The sequence below is a fragment of the Varanus komodoensis genome, unplaced genomic scaffold, assembly GCF_004798865.1.
Source record: "Varanus komodoensis strain SLA01 unplaced genomic scaffold, ASM479886v1 scaffold44_3, whole genome shotgun sequence".
Lineage (NCBI taxonomy): Eukaryota > Metazoa > Chordata > Lepidosauria > Squamata > Varanidae > Varanus > Varanus komodoensis.
Window position 1 is genome coordinate 1736872 of NW_025336010.1, and position 14806 is coordinate 1751677.

General features: G+C 62.4%; 1 protein-coding gene across 3 annotated transcripts; it reads right to left on the reverse strand.

Moving 5' to 3' along the window:
- Positions 1-934: 934 nt before the first annotated feature.
- CABP1 (calcium binding protein 1) lies at positions 935-13885 on the reverse strand. 3 transcript variants are annotated; one of them, XM_044444301.1, is made up of 7 exons: positions 13841-13885; positions 8267-8443; positions 6364-6394; positions 4591-4734; positions 2978-3087; positions 2479-2626; positions 935-960 (listed from the first exon to the last, which is right to left on the reverse strand). In XM_044444301.1, the coding sequence occupies exons 1-7, from the start codon at positions 13883-13885 to the stop codon at positions 935-937; spliced, it is 681 nt and encodes a 226-aa protein (XP_044300236.1). The 3 variants fall into 3 exon arrangements, with proteins under 3 accessions (XP_044300236.1, XP_044300237.1, XP_044300238.1); XM_044444302.1 differs by having other exon boundaries at positions 8267-8431; positions 13832-13885; XM_044444303.1 differs by lacking the exon at positions 8267-8443.
- Positions 13886-14806: the final 921 nt, after the last annotated feature.

Consider the following 14806-nt stretch of genomic DNA (forward strand, 5'->3'; position numbering starts at 1 on the left):
TCCTCTTCCTGATCGAAACTGCTGGCAGCATGGCAAGGGCAATCTAGGTTGCCAGGATGCATGTGCCTGGCCAGGCATCCGTGTGCTTCTCGGGGCCAGAGAAGGTGATGCACCCCACCCTCCCTCCACCCACGTGCCCTCAGCGTGGCTCGGTCAAGTGCCTCCTGACTGTGGGGGTGCCCCATACGATCCCGAGTGCTGACTTGTGTGCCGTACACATGCAGGAAAGGGGTGTGTGGGGGTGGGGTTGCCTTTGGATGTTGGGCGTGTGAGACAGTGAGTCCCATGTTGCAGGCCAGTCTCTGGTCTGGGTGGGCTGAGAGCAACTGGCCGGTGCTGCTGCTCATGCACGACGCTGTCCTTCCATCCACAATTCTCCTCTTACCAAGCTAAGCTCCTGCGATTCTCCTCCTTTACTTTCAAACGTGTATTTGCGCTCATTGACCACAGGGAGACAGAAGAATAGTTCAGAAGGAGCAGAAATAACTCTTTAGAGGAGGGACACACAAGGGGGAGAAATGGGCACAGAGCGAGGTCAGTGCAGGCGCCAGTCCCAGGCGGCCGTACCACACGCCACCCGCTCGAGAGGAACCCTCCTGCTCCCGCGCCTTCCTTTGCAGCGCTTGCTGGAAGAGTAAATGCGGGGGGGGGGGGGGAGGCAGAGGAGAGGAAGGGGCCTCGTGTGCCAGCAATTGCAGGTGGCCCTGGAGCACAGCTTCCCTGCTGCAAGCTTCTCCCCAGAGCGGTTCCATTGCAGGAGCTTTGGAGTCTTTCACAGTGCGGAGGGGTGAAGGAGCATCGGGGCTGTTTGGATCAGAGGCAGGCTATGGGCTCACACCCTTTGAGCACACCCAGTGCAGCAGCCCTTGCATAGGAACATCGGGGCCAGACGCTCCGCTCGGATGCCGATCTGCTTCCAGCCCAAGAACGGTCTTCAGCGCGACATCATCCGGACGAACTCTGAAGGCATCAAGCGTGAGAGGGGGAGAGAGGACATGGGAAACGGCCTTCCTTGGTGGGCAATGGGGAGGAAACCCAGACCCCTGCACACAGCACTGCGGCCCCAGCCCCCATTCAGGAAGCTGCCTAATGCCGAATTCAGCGGGTGGGCAGGCTGCTTCAGGTAGGTGGAATCTGATACTCTCTGGATGTATCCTCATCATCATCATCAGTCATTTACTGAATTTCTATACCACCTCTGGGGATGCTCTCTGGGCAGCTCGCAACCCCTCACCCCACCCCGGCGGACTGCCACTCCCATCCTTCCACACCAGCCGGGCCTTTTTGGTGCCAGCTTTAACTGTATGGAAATATACCACGTGACTGATGCAAAGGCCACGCCAGCTGAGAATCATGGGAGTTGCAGTCCAACACATCTGGAGCACACCAGGTTGAGAAACGCTGCTAGAAACAGCTGGGGAGAGAGCCCCACCCTGGGAGGACTCACCCACAGAGACCCCCAGCAAGTCTCCAGGACCTCAACCCCACCCAGGGGCTGCTCATACCGAGGATTCACTTTCGTGTTACTGTAGCGCCCAACAGCCTAAGCTGGTGCCAAACGGCCCCATGCAGGCACCCGGCAAGTATCTCTGGCGAGGGCATTCCACAATTGGAAGCAGCCACTGAGAAACCCCACTCCTTGGTAGCTACCCGCCTCACCTCAGCGGGCAGAGGAAACGGGAATGGGATAATCTTACGATCTGGTCATGCATGTATGGGAAGCTGGTCCATCCGGCAGCCTGGTGCTAAGCCCTTTCAGGCTTTTAGAGTTAAAACCAGTCCTTTGAATTGGGTGTGGAAATGGACCAAGCCCCACTGATCTCCCTGCTCTCATCTGGTCTAGCTGAAGTTTCCAGACAGTTCTCAAAAACAGCCCCACATGCAACACATTGATTGCGTTCAGACAACATGATAACCCTTCAACACTTTAATGAGTTTTCTTTGAATCGTGGGTTGTTATTGTAAGATGGGTTATCATGAACCCAGCCACACTAGTAAATCATAGTTTATGAAGCACAAGCAACCCATAGTTTGCAATCCAACAAGAAACCATCAATGCTCTTTATGGATTTCTCTTCCTGGTTGACAAATTATGGTTTGCTAGTGTGGCTGGATTCAGACAGCATGACAACCCATGTATCAACACCTATCCACAGTTCAACAAGAACTGACACTCAACCCTTAAATTTGGGTTATTGTATTGTCAGAACTTGATCCAAACAGGAGGTTACCAGAGAATGTAGCTGGGCTTTCTTTTTAGTGAAAGTCCTGCTGGTGTAACAGCATACAGCAGGGAAGGCAACCTCCAGCCCGTGGGCCTGATCGGGTTCCCCTGAGGAATCCCCACGAGACCAGGCCTGCTCTCAGCCCTGGGCGTCCTTCATGCACCTCTCACCATTCTGATGGGGACACTGCTTGGAACGCGGCTGGCCCTTGCCTTCCAGAGCCGGATGAGGTGGGCCCCCCCCCCCTTCTCACCTTCAAAATCCACTCGCCCGTCTCCATTCAGGTCAACGTCCCGTATTATTTCCTCAATGTCCCGGTGACCCACTTGCTGTCCAAGCAGCTTCTTCATCGCTTCCCGCAGTTCGTTGGTACTGATTTCTCCATCGCCGTTGGTGTCAAACTAGGAGAAGGCACGGGCACTGTCATTGCCCCCACCCTGGTTCTGTCTGATTAAAGTTTATCCTTGCATTTATTTAATTTATTTGATACCTGCCTTTGGGAGAAGTCAATTTAAGGTGGCTTGCTCTGCAAAAACATGCAAGGCACCATCTTATGAAGTTTAGGAGAAAAGGTGGGGCCCAGCTGGCTGGGGGACGCCAGGGGTTGCAGGACGCCTTCGGCCGAAGCCGCCTGGGGTTCTGCCCTGGCATGCAAGCCTGGGGGGCGGGGGGGGGGGCTGGTGCAGGAGCGGCCCTGCCGCATCAGACCGGGGCTCCGGGGACCCACGAGCTCAGTGCAGCTCAGTCCTCACCTCCCTGAAGGCGTCTCGCAGCTCCTTGACCCCGATCATGTCTGCTGTCTCTGCCAGCAGCTTTGGTCCCATCAGCTCAACAAAGTCTTCAAAGTCCACGTGGCCACCCACTGGGGACAGAAGGGGGGAAGCATTCATCAGCACAAGGGCAGCCACACGCGCGCTCAGCGCCCGTGCTCCCTGCAGAGCACTGCAGCCACCTCTCCTCGCACCCCCCTGATGGCCTCAGCCGGTGGGAAGGACGCAGGGGCTGCTTCTCCGGCACGTGCCAGAGCGCGCCTGCAGCGGGGGTGCACCTCAGCGTGGCCTTGCCCTTCCCCCAGCCGACATCCACTGCCTTCCGCCACGTGGCAGGAGGAGGCAAAGGGGGAACGTATGGACAAACACGTGCGTGCAAAGGTAAAGTGTCACGTCTACCAGAATTATGATGGGTCCACTTTAAATGCTACGGAACAAGGGTGGGCCACTTGCAGCCCTCCAGAGTGTCGACCTACAACTCCCATCGTTTCTAAACCATTGGTTCTGCTGACTAGGGCTGATGGGAGTTGTAGGCCGACACAACTGGAGGGCCGCAAGTGGCCCAACCAGTTACTGGAAATGATAAGTCAGTCTCCACAAGCCCCAGACTTCTGCCTTTGGGACTGTTCCTCGTACGTCAGTGCGTGTTCCCCCCTTTGGGGCTCTGCATGCCAGGCGGGCGTCTGCAGTGCCTGTGGCAGCTTCAGGGCTCGACAGAGCATGGAGCAAAGGCCACGTGGTGCCTTCCCGGGATTCAAGGTGTCCCCTTCAAGCCGGATTCACAGCCAGGAGGCACATCTGCATCCCTGATGCCGGGCCCGGCGGGCTGGCCTCCCACGGTTTCTCTAGGGGACGTTCCTCCAGCCACCCAGGTGGTTCTCCGATGCCCATCAGGCCGAGGATGTGGGAGGCAGAGAGAAGGCTCTTCTCGGGGGCAGGAGTCCGGGTGGGCAGGGTGAACATCCAGGCGGGCATGGAGGAGGCGGGAGGGCCAGGGCTCTCTGGGGAGCCCTGGCTGGCCAGCTTTGGCCGCCCTTCAGCCCCCTTGCCTGGTCTGAGGGTCCAAGGGCAGCGGGAGGGGGGCTGAGGGGGAGGCGTCCAGTCAGGAGGGCAGTCTCTGGGGCCCTTCTCCTGGCACCGCTCCTTTCCCCTCCGTGGCTGCTGAGGAGAGGCGTGTGCCTACCGCAACGGGAGCCAGCAGGCCCCCTCCTCCCCTTCCGACAGCCACCTGCCTGCTTGCGCGGGAGCCGTGAAGGCAGTCCTGCGTGGGGGGGCAGGGCAGGGCAGGGCAGGCAGCGGCGAGGCGCGAAAGTGCCGCGGGCGGCCGCAGGGGTCCCCTCCGGGGCTGCTGCACGCTGCAGCCGGGGGGCCTCAGGTGGGGAGGCCCACCCACGCCAGGGGGCCCCTCTTCCCAGGAGAGACAGCTGCTGCGTGGGTGCCCCCCACCCCCGCCCCCCACTCCAGGCGTTCAGCCAGGGGATGCTGAGAGCGAACCCCAGCGCAGCGCTGGCAGTGGGAGTGCCAGGGCTCTCTGGGGGGGAGAGGCAGGCCTGCCAGGCAGATGGCGTGGCTGGGGCGGGGCGGCGCTCGCTCACGGTTCATGTTGATCTGCTGCGACAGCTCAATCAGCTCCATCTCGGTCGGCATGTAGCCCATCGTGCGCATGCAGTTGCCCAGGTCTCGGCAGTTGATGTAGCCATCGCGGTCCTTGTCGAACTCCCTGAAGGCCTCCCTCAGTTCTGTGGGGCAAACCCAAGCCGGGGGCCGGCCCGTCAGGGGGGGGGGGGGGCACCGCACGGCCCGCCAGCCAAATCGCAGGAACCATCCCACTTCCTCAGTGACGGGTTTGCCAGCAAGGACGCGCGCTGCTCTGGGGCCTTCTCGGGGGGGGGGGGGGGGGGGGGGGGGGGGGGCAGGTGCCTCGGCGGACGACGGACCACCGCCCTGGCTCGCGTGGGTGCTGGGTTGCGGCAGCCAGGCCTGCACAGGGCCTCCAACACGGAGATGGCGGCCAGGGGCCCAGGCAGGGCTGCAGCTGCACGGAGCCACCGCAGTGGGGCAGCTAAGGGTGCAGCGGGTGGACGTCTGGTCTCAGCCACTCACTTGCGGGATCGTCCTCCGGGAGGCGGGCAAGTGCTGGACGTCACCCAGGGAGCTGTTTTTTTTTTTTTAAACATTTTTATGCCACCCCATTCGCAGAAGTCTCGGGGCAGCTTACAACGCCCATGGCATTCGCAGGAGCTCTGCTTTTCTCCAGCTGCCACTTTTGCAAGTGACATGGCCAATCTCAGCCCTGCAAAATGTGGAGAACTGCGCGGAACAAGGGCTGGACCGCCCCTGCCTGGACCGGACATGCCCCGGGAGGAAGCGATCCTCCTGCTCATCAGCCTCACTGGGAATGCCCTGGACTGGAGGAGCATGTTTTGGGCAGGCGACTTTGGGAGGCCTGGGGGGCACTTTTGCAGGGCTACACACTCTGCAGGTGCCAGGAACTTTAAAAGTGTAAAAAATGGCATCTGTGGTGGCTAAGGAGAACCCACAGGGCGAAGCCGAGCTTGTCTGTAAAGAGCCCGCCCCCCCGGGGGAGGGACGGGAGGCACCTGTGCTCAGTGGTGCCCCCCTCTGGTCGGGGTTGTGGGCAGGGTCTGTTGAGGCTCCTGCTGGCACGTGCTCCTCCTCTTTGCACAGAGAGCCGCCGACAACGCCCTCACGGGCGTGGGCAGCCTCGTTGCCCCAGGGCCAGATCGGGCCTGCTGGGCGGTCAGGGTGGCAGCTGCAAAGTGGCTGAGCCTCGGCAGGCGGCACAGCAGAGGCCTCCCGGGGCTCGCCCGGGCACTGCTGCTTCCAAGCCACCCGGCCGCCTGGCTCCCGGCCCTCCCCTCTGGCCGTATGATCCTCACCCTCCACGCGCACCATGCCTGGAGCATCCAACAAGGAAACCCTGTGGGAACACCGGCGTGGCTCTCGCTTAGGAGCCTGCGGGGAGCCCCCGGAGGTAGGCTCCTGCCCCTGGGTGGCGCTACCCGGAACGCACGGGTGCTCCCGGAGCGAGGCTCCGGTGCCGCCGCCAGAGAACCGTTCCCAGCGCAGGGCCCAGGGCAGCAGCCGAGCTTCCAGCGCTCCTGCTTGAAGTGCAGAGGCGGGTAGCAGGCTCAGAGCAGGAGAACCTGCTGCCGGCTCTGGGTAAAGTCCCCCCAGGTGCCCCCAGCCATGGGGCATGGGTCGCCTCCTGGCCACAACATTCTGTGGCTCGCCACCGCTGGGCATGCAGGTGGGAGGCAGCTGTGGCTGGCACTCTGCCCACGAGCGGGCGGCTCCCCTTGCGGCATCCCCCGGTCCGTCCGATCCGCAGAAGGAAAGTGCCTTACCTTCGATTTCTTCTGGTCGCAGCTCTCTGTCCTACAAGGAAAGACCATCGGTATGATTAAAGCAGTCCCTTTGCGGAAAGTGCCTTCAGGGGAGCAGTGGCAGTGCAGAAGGGGGGTGGCCGGGGGGCACGGGGGCCCTTCCCCGTGGCCAGTGGCTGGCTGGGAATGCTGGAAGTCATGTTTCCAGACACCTGGGGGGCGCCAGCTTGGAGAAGGCCACGCTGATCCAATGGGCAGAAGCAGAGGAGTCTTTCTGCGGCCTCGCCACCTCCAGGGATTGTGTTCCTTGGAGCAGTTGACCTGGGTGCAGCCCGGGGCCTCATGTTCACAGAGCAGGACACTCCGGGACCAAGGAGTGAACCCGCTGCAAGGGCCGAAGGGGCCCAATGCACGCGGCACGCCTGCGCTGACCTCCTGGCCAGGGGCTCTTCCCCGACTGGGAAACCAGGTGGAGCTGCCTCTGGGAGCGTGTGGAGGATCCCCCACCAGAGGGCTCCAGGTCTCCGGGACTCTTTGCTCCAGTGAGCCAAGCAAGTGCCGAGCGCATGCCCCGTTCCCAAGAAGAGTCACTGTGAGCAGCTGCAGGACCTCCCAGAGCATCTGTGTGCTGCTCCAGGCACGACTGAGCCCCTGGGGCTGCCTGGGGTGCTCAGAGAGGGCAGGCCCCTGGGGAGGGCTGTGCCCCCCCCTGGCCCCTCCTGCAGAGGGTAGGGCAGCAATGCGGCCCACAACAGAAGCTCCGGCATCCACAGAGAGAAGAAAGAGTGAAGGCTCGCCTGCCGTGGGGAAGGGCCTCAGGCGGCCCGTGGGGCTGTTTCTTCCCAAGGCGCGGGTGGGAGGGGCGCAGGGAGGGTGGAGAAAGAAGAGAACTCCAGCGGCTGCAGTGAGTGGGGGGAATGAGCCACGGGTGGAAATGCGCTGCTTCCTGCTCAGGCGGGCAGTGCTGCCTCCAGAACTGCCCCTCCGGGCACTCCAGGACCCCGGTGGGAGAGAAGCACAGCTGTCCCGCTCCCAGCCCCTCTCCTCAGCCTCCTGGCTGCTGGCGCTGCAGGTCCCCCGGGGGTCCCCACCGCCCCCCACCCCTTCTGGCCCTGTGAGTGCGTCTGTGTGCGGTGTGTGCCCAGTCAGGGCCAGCAGGCAGGCCGAGCTGAGGTCTCCCAAGGGCCACAGAAGCACCTCCGTGCTGGAGGAGCCTCTGCTGAGCCAGGCCCCGCCCTGCAAGAGCTGCTGCAGCATACTAGTCCTCATCTTCCACTTTCATTAAAGCGGCTCTGGGAAGCCAGGCGCATGTTCATGGGAGAGCGGCAGCTTGCCTGGTTGCAATCGGGGCAGAGGCAGGAAGACCGGCAGGTGCCCACCTCTCCTCTGTGGGGCCCCCCAAAAGGCTTTGCGAGCCCCGAGGGGGCACAGCACATGGGCAGAGCAGGATTCGACACTGGCAAAGCGGCGGAGCTGGGAGTGGCGCCAGTCTTGCCGTGAGGCAGAGGGGGTGGCAGATTGGGTAGCCACTCTGAGTGGCAGAGGGCGTGTGAGGGCCCCTGGGACTGAGGCCCCCCGCAAGCACGCCTGCCTGGGTATTGAAAGGGGCTCATGCCAGGGGGCTTCTCGGGGGCTAGCCAGGTATCCTGCCCTGCTGGCCAGACCAGCCCCAGAACCCGCCCACCCAAAGCGGCCCCTGGGGTGGTGGCCTCCCAGCAGAAGGCTTCTGGGGTCCTCCTGCGAAGAGGCGCCCGAAGGCCTGGGTGTTCAGCAGCAAGCTCACTGGGTCTGGGGGCCGGCCTGCTCTCGGTCGGGGGGGGGAGGTCTCTGAGGCCCGGGTGGCGCATGCACTCGGCTCTGTCCCGCGTGGCCCACAGTTCCACACCCTCCGGGCATCTCGCCCGCCCGGGTGCCACTTACGTACTGGTTGCCTGTTTTCTGCGAATCCCTTCCTCAGGAAGATGCACGCTGGGCCCAGCAGGTTGTGCATCACCGCGCAGTTCTGGGCCAGCACCATGAGTGGACCCTGGTACTCGCTGGCCGGTGGCCCCTCCTCGCTCATCTGGACTGCCTTATAGCAAGTCTTCTCCTCATGGCGGATCTTCCCAGCCAAACCGGCAGCAAGCAAACAACACAAGAGAGGGCATTACCTCCCTGCTTCTCCCAGGCCTGCTCGGATCCTGTCAGTGATCACGGAAGCCGCCAGAGGGGGAGGCGGACAAGACTCTGAAGCAGTGCCGGCCGCAGCTCCTCTGCCTTCTGTCAGAACCCGGCTTGGCACTTGCCTTACGCACCTGCTTGCTCCAGGTTTCCTCTCAGTTGTGCCTCCTGCCCGTGCTTTTCAGGGAGGCTGTTGGCTTTTCAGCAGACTTTTTAAAAAGCCGCACAGGTCTACTTTGCAGTGCATCCCTTCCTTTACCAACACCACCCCAAATCACCGCCTAAAAAGCTGCTGCAGAATGCACTGGGGATCGTGGAAAGGGGCGCTGCTGGCGTTCCTGAGGTGCTCGGCACACGCAGCTGCTGCTGCTGCTGGCCGGCCCACCGGCGGCTTCAGGCCAGATCCCTTCCCACCACCACTGCCTGCCTTTCGGGCAGCAGAGGCGGTCTGGCGAATTGCTGCCACTCTGAACGAGTTTTGCCAGCCTTCAGCCCCCGCTAGCCTTCCGCCTTTCAGCTGTTCCCCTCCCAGCTCCAAGCACTCAGAACTGGGGCTTTCTCTACTACCCCGCACCCCCAGAATCTCAGCTTCTTGCCTGTAAGGTTGCAAAGGCAGCAAACCAGAGGTGGTGCCTGCGCAGAATCTCAGGAGCTGCTCTTTGCACAGCAGTGCGACTCTGAGCGTTGAGAGAACAAGGATTTGTGGCCTTGTAGATTTCCTTTCAGCAAATCAGTGGTCACCATGAGCGGGTATGGCCTGGTGGGGGCCTGCGGCAGGCCAAAACCCACATCCCTTCTGCCGCTTGGTCAGGCTGAGCGTGGGGCCTTCTGGGGCCCAGAGCGGAATCCCACACGGAGAGTCCCAGCACCGCCAAGAGCCACTGACTCGCCTTAGAGCCACGCCACTTGTGGGCTAAGCAGGAGCGCGTTCCTCCCGACATTCCTGCGCAGCTATAAAAAGCCAGCCGTGCTCCTGGGAACCGCTGGCATTACGCAGTGCAGATGAACCGGCCCGCCACTCCGCTCAGCAGGGGCAGAGAGCGCCTCTCCCCTGAGCCGCCCGGCCACTGCCAGCCATCTCCTCCCCCAGGGCCCCACCGCAGGGGCAGCAAGCGCCCTCCGGTGCGGCCACGCCACGCCACGCACAGGCTTCCCTGCCCAGCTGTGCTCACAGCAGCGTGTGCTTCCGCATGGCGCGTCCCACTCGATGGTGGCTGGGCTTTCAAAGAGAGGCAGCAGCCAAAACACGCAGCCTTGAGTCGAGACGACGCAAGCCAAGCATCAAGCCCTTCACACCCGAAGCCACAAAGGCACACCAGAGAGGAAGAGCGGTGCCCACAAGGCAGGCGGGGAGTGTCCTCCTCCACCGGAGGAGAGTCTCTCCGGGCTGACAAACTCCGTTCTGAAGACAGGGAGGAGCGCAGGAGGAAGGCTTTGTCACTCTCTGCCCCACCATCCAAGCACACGTGGCCTGTCACAACCGAGCCGAGCCTTTCTCGCCGGAGGCAGCGGAGGGGCGGTGGTGCGCACTTGCTCTGGGCAGCCCACTGATCTTGGGCCAGGGCAGACAGTCTCCTGTCGCCAGCCTTACAGCTCATCCAGCAGAGGTCCAGGGAAAAGCACACTGGTATCGGGGTTGTCTGCTGCTTTGCAATTGCATTGGTTTCATAACCTTTTCCTCAAGCAATTAATGGATTAAATACTTTTGAAGAATATATAGGTCTTCCTTGGGCAGCCTCCCTGAACCTTCCCTAAGGGATTCTCAAGAGAGTGCAAGAAGCTTGGAAAACCCAAAAGCTCCACTCCTTGGGAGAAAGAACATTCCTCCCCACCCCGCTTTTTCCTCTCTGGTGACATGCATGCCACAGAAGCAAAACCACCCAGGAGCGTAGTCCGTGCCTTGCTCCGCCAGCATCACATTTGGCCCTGACAACTGCCGGAAATATTGGATGAGCCACCAAGTAAGCCTTGCGGCCCTGTTCCTCGGCTCACCCTCACTTAGTGCGCAAGCTGCAGAAGCGCCGTTTGGATGCCGCGTGGGCTTTGCCAGCCCGTGGTCCATTCCTCGGTGCTGGTATTTTATGAGAGGCAGTGTGTGCTGGACGGGGGACCCAGGAGACCCGGGTTCCAGTCCCCGTTTGCCCTGAAGCCCCTGGGTGTCCCTGGGCCAGCCATTCCTGCTCTGCCTGAGCCGCTCTCAGGGTGGCTGTAGTGAGGATAAAGCAGAGCTGTGAAAGCCATGCTGGGCTCTGCACCAGGGGAGGGGAGGGGTGGGGGTCACTCATTTGCTTCTCATCAGTGTCACAGGAGCCAGCATGGGGGTGCGGGGAGGGGTCCTCTGCTCTGTCCCTGGATCACTGTTAAAGTGGCAGCCAGGACTGCGGGGAGGGGGCTCTCTGCATGCAAGGAAGGCAACTGAGCACCTGCACGGCCTGAGCTGCCTGGCCTGTGCCAGAACCAGGGCAGCTGTCTGGGGTGGGCGTGTTTCCTGGTATGCCAGTGAAGCAGACAGACGGAACCCAGAAGGACCCTCACGGCATCCTCTGGGATGTTGCAACTCAAACACAGAGGCCCCAGCCAGCCACAGCTCAAGGCATGGGAGCAGCCTCGCCGGATCAGACCAGGGGTTCCTCTGCCCCGCACTCCACCCACAGGGCCCCTCCAGCAGGAAGGGCATGAGGCCGCTGCCTCCCCAGGCTTCTCGGCAAGAGAAGGCGGTCGCGCCCAGCCAGCACGGCCGTAGCCACTGGGAAGGGGCCAGCATGGCTCAGGAAGGCACTGCACCGTCGCCGCGTTTTCATGCCACGACGGCCTCGTGGGGTGACACACCGCTGAGAGGCCGCAGCGTGTGCAGGCCACCATCCGGACATGCAAGTGTCAGACCTCCTCAGCCTAAGCGTAATCCTAAAGCAAAGCACCGGTCATGTTTGACCCTCGAGGAGCCCTCATGGCAAGCCCTGTTTGGGGGCCGTGTGTTCCTAACAATGCCGTGGCTCCTCACAGGTAAACAAGCCCACAATGAAATGTTGTGTTGTGCAAACCAACCCAGAAAATACAATTGACCCTAAGTCTGGGCTGGCATGAACCTCCGTCAAGACGCTACAGCTAATCCTGGTTCCCTGACCAGGATCGCCCAGGTGGGAAAGGTCTTTGCTACATACATACACACATTCATTTTCAGGAGCGCTTAAATTATCTCAGCTACAGCCCTAAAAATACTGTTTGACGTGGTCTTTGCAGCACCGGAGTCCAACAGGGGCACACAACTGGCCCAGGCACACCAGCGAGCCGCTAGCCCAGCCCTGCAGAGCAACCCCCGCCCCCCAGGCCTCCACCCGCAGGCCCCGCTCTCGTTTTTCCCGCACTAGGACGTGCTGGCCAGCTGGCCGCCCAGGGTCCCACACGGGTCCCGGCCTCTCGGGGGCAGGGCAGCGTGAGGCTCCAGAGGAGGCACCTGGCGTGGCTGCTTGGGAGCGACGGGAGCTGCAGGCGGCACATCGGGGGGTGCCAGGCTGCCCTGCAGGCCAGCAGCTCTGTGGCTTCTCGCTGGCTCCAGGGAGACTTCCCTCAGGGGCCGCTCCCACAGGCAGCCCCCCCCCCCCCCCCCCCCCCCCCCCCCCCCCCCGTGGTTGTGCCAGCAAAACAGTCTGAGCGCAGCGCGGCCCCCTTGCCATTCCCCGACACACACAAAACACCTGCACAGAAGTTCGGAAGTGGGCACATTTACAGGCCATGCACACATGTGGGGAGGCCGAGACTCATGTGCATGGGCAGGCGCATGTTCATCTAGGGAAGGCTGCCACCTGGAGGCGTGCGGATACAGATGCCCGCCTTGGTCACTTTGCCTGCGGACACCATTGTGCCTCTCGGCTAATATATGCACATTTGTGCGCACACACAGGGCACAAGTGAACATACATTGGTTCCTATGGCCTATGCACATGGTTGCCAGAGCTCACAACAGTTCACACCTGCACAGATGGGCATGCCTGTGTATTGCGCACACGCACAGCCCTGGATCCCACAGTGCAAGCGCTCGCCTGAGCACATTTGTGAGCACGCTTGCACCTGCCTTGCAGGCTGAGCGCCAGATAGCAAGCACTTCATATCGTCTGGGGAAGGGAAAATCTGACATATTCACCCCCCCCGGGATTCTAGTATTTCCTCATCTTCAAAGCATCCAGTGTACTGCTGTTTTAATAAAGCAGACCCGTTATACTCTCGTTAAAACCTCAGCCATTATAGACTAAAGCGCCCACTGCAAACCAATGAGCCCAGTTTTAAACATGGAACATAATGACAGCCATTATTTAAAATGCTTTGGAGTATTCATGAAAAAGTTTCAACTGGGCACTGAAATGCAAATATATATGTCCTAATGAGGCTTTCTAACAAAGGATTCTAAAGAGCAGGAGCCAACCGGGAGAAGGCCCTGCTCCTTCCCTTCCCTGATCTTGCCTGCACCAAGCGTGGACCACCCAGTGAGGCCCCTCTTCATAACAGTCGTAGGAGTGAAGGAGGATGCATGAAAATCGGCACTCCCTAAACTCAGCCTGTGTCCAACACTGAAAACATCCAGTATGAAGAGGATTTGCAGAGTTAAACCAGGATTCGGACGTACATTCCACGTGACTGACCTATATTCTCCTGGGAGGCAAGACTGAAGAAATGGAGAGCCGTCCAAACACCTGGGACGAACCGGAGAGATGGCAAGCGGAGTCTGCGCACCCCCTCACTCCTGGTGAGGGTCCAGCAGCCGGAGCAAACCCGGCGCCTCAGCGCTTCCGAAGCAAACGGCGCCGCCCCGGCCGGTTGCTCCCGTGAGCGCAGCGGATCCCTCCGCTGGGCTCCCCGGATCCCTGGCCGGCGTCGTGCGGAGAAGGCGGCCGCACACCGCGGAGGAGGCGCTGAGCGTGTGCCGGAAAGGAACGCGCTCCCGGCCGACGGCGCAGGGCGCGATCCGCCAGGCGGCTCTCCTGCGCCAGCCCCGCGGGGGCAAGCGGCAGCTGTGCCGAGCGGCGAGCGCCTGCGGGCCCTCCCAAGCGCGCTGGCCGAGGGCAGTGCCCGGGGACTCGCCCGGGCTGCACGCGTGCGTGCGCGCGCGGCTGAGCGGTTTCGCTGACACGGGTGCACGCGGACGGAGCCCTCCTGCGCACGCACGTGCACAGCGAGGAGAGTCCGCGCTCGAGCTGCGTCCGGCCGTCGCCTCCCCCGCGGGGAGCTCCGGGGCCGCCGCTCAGCCCTCCCACCGCGCACGCCACCTGCCGCCGACCGCGGCGCCACCACCCGCTCGGGGCGGGCCGGGGCAAGCGCGGCGGGGTCCGCGAGCGGGACGTACCTTTCTCGAGAGGTCTCTCAGCGGAGACTTCACGCAGTTGCCCATCGCGCCCTGGCACTGCCTTTCCAGGCGGCGGGTCAGAAAGCGCGCGGCGCGACCGGCTCCATCCAAGGCGGTCCTTGCGAGCAAAGCGGGAAAGGCGGCGCCGGTCAAGTCCAGAGCAGCACAGCGGGCGGCCGCCGGGGGCGCGCGCGCGGGGGCGCCTTTCTCGGAAAGCTCCCCCCTCGCCTCCCCTCGCCTCCCGCGCTCTCGCTCCTCGCTGCCTAACTTTACGCTCACTTTCTGGAAGAGCTGCGGCTGCAAGGGAGAAGGGGAGGGAAGTGGCGGCGGAGGGCCTGACATCCACATCAGGTGAAAGCGCCGATCCCGCCCACTGCGCGGGGCGGGCTCCGCTCCCCGCGCAAGGAGCGGCTCTGCGCCCACTCCGGGGAAGCGGCCGCCCGGCCGTGCGACTGCCGTCCTCGCCCTTCTGCAGAGCCGCTCCGTGCGCGGACGCCGAGCGCGGGGTCGCCGGCGGGGACGGCTGCCGCGCAGGGGCGCCGCCGGGAGCCCGCGCGCCCCGAGGCCGGACAGAGGCGGCCCCGAGCAGCGCCGGGGCGCTCGAAGGACCCGCCCCGCCCGCAGCATCCAGGGGCTACGCAGGGAGGGGGCACGTCGCAGGCGAAGGAACGGGCCAGGTTTTACAAGCAGGCTCTGCAGTTCAAGAGGTTCATGTTTGGAGACCATTCGGGGTTCGCATGGCAGCGCCTGGGAAAGCGCTTTGCGAAGTGCGGCACCAGCCTCCGCGTGTAATATCACCGTTTCCCCAGGGATTCCCCGTGTGACCACCGGGTGGTGGATGATGGGAATTGCGATCCAGCCCATTTGCAGAGCACCCACTTGGGCGAGGCTGCTTTAGGTGGAATCTGGTCCGACGGCTCCGTCGTACCAGCATCGGGTCTACCCTGGAAACCTTCGGCCGTGACG

What these genes read in the sequence shown, in the direction of transcription:
- CABP1 (XM_044444301.1), bottom strand. Translation starts at nt 13,885, where the DNA reads ATGGGCAACTGCGTGAAGTCTCCGCTGAGAGACCTCTCGAGAAAG. An exon ending in TGAGAGACCTCTCGAGAAAG is followed by an intron (nt 8,444 to 13,840) that starts GTACGTCCCGCT and finishes TTGGCTGGGAAG; the next exon opens with ATCCGCCATGAGGAGAAGAC. An exon ending in TCGCAGAAAACAGGCAACCA is followed by an intron (nt 6,395 to 8,266) that starts GTACGTAAGTGG and finishes CTTTCCTTGTAG; the next exon opens with GACAGAGAGCTGCGACCAGA.